The following is a 4847-nucleotide window of genomic DNA, read 5'->3' as shown; positions in this document are numbered from 1 at the left end:
TACCCAAGGTAAAACTGAAAACCGGCTAAATTGTTTTCACAAAAAGACAAAACTAATAAAGTAATGGAAACAAAACTAATAAAGTAATGCAAATGGTAAGGAGAGATCATTCTCTCTAAATTTAGTGTGCATTTTATATCGGCCGTTGGATAATATAATCATATGGCCGTTGTGGGCTATGCAAATTTCAAGAAAGAATTTCTCCATCCAATGGCTATTTGCCTTGATCTCTCCAAAATTTAGAGAGAATGATCTCTCCTTATCAGGACTAAGTAATCCTCTCATCTACATTATTTCTTCGTATTCTCTATCTATTTCTTTTCTGGTTCGATTATTATTTCTCACTCTCCTCTCTCATTATCACACAGGTTAGACAAGTATCCCATTTTCTCACATACACATATGTTAAGTAATGAAGGCAGAGGAGTTGAAGGCCGCGTCTTTGTTTTTCCGATAATGCTTGAGGGCTGCGTCAACCCAAGGCTTCTACTGACATTTTTCTTATAAACAAAATCATGAAATTACTTCAATTGATCAGGATGTCGGCAAGATATAACCATGTCCTATTCAATCAGAATCCATTTCAATATATCGATCTGATCATGGCATTGACAATTGTAACTTCACTACTTAATCATGCGGTCCAGATTATCACGCACATGCATTATTTTTGTCTTATGGTCTTGACTTCGGATAAGCTCTGCATGTAGTTTGCATGGGAGACCCACAAGATATAAATTATATTTCACAAAATCACAAGTGGATGATAAATTAATTTCAACATCCTCATATCATCACATGGTTATGAGTCATTCATTCCATACTCAGCTCTCTATAAATTAGGAGCACACTACACATACTTTTCTCATCATTTAAAGTGTCTGTTGTCTTTCACATTTCAAGAAAAATGTCTCATTTAAAAGCCCTTTTTGTTATAGGATTCCTTCTAGTTGTTGTTCTTCTGGTTTCTTCAGCAGCTGAGGCTCAAGATAGTGAGTCTGATTATTATATACGTGATATATTAATTAAACTAATTACCGTCTTTCTTGTACCAAGTTTTTAAAATTTCCATAATGTTAAATATGTACGTCTACGAGAAACGCTAGCAATATAGCTGTTAGATACATTTGCAACACAGTAGTGGCTTGAGTTGCGTACACAGTAATACAGTACGTACATGCCTCACTGACTCACTGAATGACAAAGTGCTTCGCGGCCTATTTGCTAGCATTGCCTAGCTCTTAGGCTCCTAGCATACCTGAAATGTTCACCTTCTAGTAGTATGTACTATGTAGTAACTCTTAAATTCTTAATTAAGTTATATATATTCATTCTCGAAATTCATCACAGTACATACATTATCCGTTAAAGATTTTATATTAAGCAATATATACAATCGTAGACACTGACAACTTCCCTGCTATTTCGTTTGCAGAGAACAAGGAGAACAAGGAGAGCTTTGAGGATGTTAAGTACGGAGGAGGAGGCGGTGGTGGGTGCGGTTATGGCTGTTGCCGTCGCTGCAGTTACGCTGGAGAGGCTACTGAGGGTCAAACTGCTCAAGCTAGTGAGTCCGATTATTTTGAATAAGTTTGGTGGTTGACTCATGACCCGTTACCTGTTTCATTAAATCAAATTAACCATGACACTTACAACCTCCCTAAGAGTAGGATTATTAGAGGGAGTTCGATTACAAAAGAAACATACAACCCTTCCATAAGAGGAAGCTTCACTAAAAACTACTCTAGTTCATAAGAACAACTCGATGCATCTACTGCTAGTTCATAATAATGTTTTCTGTGTATCGTATTTTTGAAATTACCATTTCAAAAAAATTTATAAAAAAATAAAAATAAAAAAATGAAATGATTTTTCCATGAAGTTAAAAAATATATATCTAGGAGGAATAGCAATCTTGTTAAGAGTTGCAACACTGCACAGTAGTGACTTACTGACTTGAGCTGCGTACATTGTACATACCCTACCTTGCTGAGGACAAATGCATTCTAGTGTTAAGAGTTATAGTTGCAAGATGTACTGCACTGTGGTGACTGACCGCGCGAGACTTGATCATTTGCATACATAGTACATACATATGTACCATATACATACCTCACTGGGGTCTGTGCAGTGGGACAAAGTGCGTTGGCGACCTAGCAGTCCTAATATGTCCACCTTCTACTAGAAGTACCTTAGTTATATGTTTATTCTCAAAATTCCTTCACAGTAATAATAAATACAAGATCTCTTCACGACTTCATATTACGCAATGCAATGATATATTAACAAAATTCCCGTGCTATTTTGTTTGCAGAGGACAGTGTGAGTTTTGGGGATGCTAAGTATGGAGGCCGTGGTGGAGGCTATGGTGGAGGCGGCGGTTATGGAGGAGGCGGCGGTTATGGAGGAGGTCGTGGTGGAGGCGGCGGTTATGGAGGAGGCCGTGGCGGCGGCTATGGAGGAGGCCGTGGCGGTTATGGTTGTTGCCGTTGCTGCAATTACGCTGGAGAAGCTATGGACGTTGTATCCGAAACCAAACCCCATAACTAGAAACACTGCAGTTAATGCATGTGTCCCTAGTGTGGTATAAATAAACTCACTGTGTAGCGTATATATGCCGAGTTTGCTCGAATAACAGCAGTTGCAGCAAGGGTCGAGCGTCATTAGTTTGAGCTCATAATATGTTGCTTATGCTTTTACGGTTGTAATTTATGCAAATGAACCGTTATATATATGATCGTGCATCTACCTGGAGTGCGACTTAAATTCCGTTGAATTTTATATGTTTTTATTCGTTCCTACAAGAACCAGTTTATATATGAAGAGAGGATTGCTAGCGTCCTGCCCATTCTGGGGTACGTAGAACCGTAGAATGAACCATCCTACCCAACTTAAATACCAAAAAAGAAAAAACTGGGCACCAAAAGGTTGGTGTTTTAAGTAATTAAAGCTACTGCCAAGAATAAATTGGTAAAGACAAGAAAATAAAATAGATCGGACGAGATTTCACAGTCGTCTTCTCCAACCTTTCCACTCCTCTTCAACACCCAAACTTAATTTTGTGATGGAAGATTGGTTGCCAAAACAAACAATTTATTGACTTTGATTCTTAATTTTGTTTTTGTAGTGACTGGTGAGTAGGGTATGTGCTGGGTGTGGAGGAAAAGTCAGTGAGTTACTTCACTGAGTTGGTTTTTGGTATATTTTCGGATTGTGTAAAAAAAACTTGTAGAAAAAGTTAACAAGCCACTTTTTTGGTGGGCCGCTAGCAAACCTCCAGGAATTACTTGCAAGACTGATGTCATTGTCATTCTGAATTTCTGATGATACTTTTCGGAATATATAAATTTCAGCATTGAAATGAATGACATAAAATTAAATATGTAAAATATAAGCACTCAGATATGGGTTGTTACAAAATATAAAAACATAAACAAAATCACCTTTTTTAGTGAACTTAATTTCTGCATGTGATTACGTTGCTTTTAATATTGGTCAATCCAAACAATCTTGGTGTCCAATAAATTCCTCCATCCATCTCATGCCACTTTTGTGATAGATTTGGGCTACCACGAGGATATCCCTATAGGGATGAGTATTTCAAGACTGTGAGATCCAACAGTCCGAAAATCAAAAAGAAAAAGAAAAAGAGAGAATATGGGTTTGTCTTTGTGATATAATCAGGACTATGGATGTGCAATTAATTGGCCGAATCACAGCTGACACTCCATAAGTGACACAGATCCACTCGTTTTCAGTGGCCATTAATAAATGGGGACAAGTACATTACGTGTTTGTAAGTTGTAACATACTAGTGGTCCACACAGCAGAAAAAACGCAAGTGTCATTGGCTCTATCTTCTTTTACTAAGGCTAACTCCAATGGTTTGGTGCGCCAAAACACCAAACCACAATAACACAGTAGATACAGTTAGTGAGATAGCGAAATCAAATCCAATGGTTTATTTTTCCAGCCGCCAGTGTCACTGGCGTCCAACACAAAATATTAAATATCGGTTAAAAAAAAAACCAAGCTTTTTTGTACGCCATCACCAGTGGCGGGCAAGAAATAAAAAAAAAAAAACAAACTTTTTTGTACGCCATCACCAGTGGCGTGTAGTTATTTATCTTCCTATATTGCCCTTAAAAAAAACCCATAACACAAAAAAGAAATAAAAAAAAAAAAAAACCAAAAACCTTGTACGCCATCGCCATCACCAGTGGCGTGTAAAAAAAAAAAAAAAAACCAAAAGCTATGCTGATGTTAAGGGAATTTGTGATACTTAATATGTGTCGTGTGTGTTTGTTCAAGGGAATTTTTACCGGTACTATGCTGATGTTATCATGGATGGTTACTTCAGTTTTGTAAATGTTGTAGGAAAAGCTATTCATGCTTCATCATTAACATTAGTATCAGTTTTGACTCGAGCAGAAAGCACCTGACCTCTATCAGAATATCAGTAAAGTTGATCCTGCTACTTTGTAACCAATAATCTGCAAAATATGAAATTGCCATCTCTTTGGCTTTAGTTCTAGTAAATCTCTAGTGGACCATGTATAATCCTTAGCATCTTCGATTATGTTGGATCTTACGAAAAAATACATTAGTTCCCCCTATAAGCTACTAATCTGGTAATCCTTAAAACAAAAACAGTAAAGATTTTATGCAAATCATTAATTGATGACCATTTGTAGGTTTAGTCATTGTTAAAACACCTTTTTTTTAATCTTAAATAATTAATTAAGTTGTTGGAATAAATTTAATCTTAAAATTGAAATTATAACAAAGAGATACAAATAAATCAAAAAAATTTAAAAGGGTAGGATAGAATGGTAATTGCACAAATT

At 36.5% G+C, this 4847-nt stretch overlaps 1 protein-coding gene across 1 annotated transcript; it reads left to right on the top strand.

Annotated features, from left to right (window-relative positions):
• The first annotated feature begins 766 nt into the window (after positions 1 to 766).
• Positions 767 to 2776, top strand: LOC147522460 (uncharacterized). The gene is made up of 3 exons (XM_086593579.1): positions 767 to 992; positions 1436 to 1567; positions 2315 to 2776. Exons 1-3 carry the CDS (start codon positions 908 to 910, stop codon positions 2548 to 2550), a joined length of 453 nt encoding a protein of 150 aa, XP_086449705.1. The 5' UTR covers positions 767 to 907; the 3' UTR covers positions 2551 to 2776.
• The last annotated feature ends 2071 nt before the right edge of the window (positions 2777 to 4847 follow it).

The sequence above is a fragment of the Coptis chinensis genome, chromosome 1, assembly GCF_015680905.1.
Source record: "Coptis chinensis isolate HL-2020 chromosome 1, ASM1568090v1, whole genome shotgun sequence".
In the NCBI taxonomy this organism is placed as follows: Eukaryota; Viridiplantae; Streptophyta; class Magnoliopsida; order Ranunculales; family Ranunculaceae; genus Coptis; species Coptis chinensis.
This window is presented reverse-complemented; position numbering and strand designations above follow the sequence as displayed.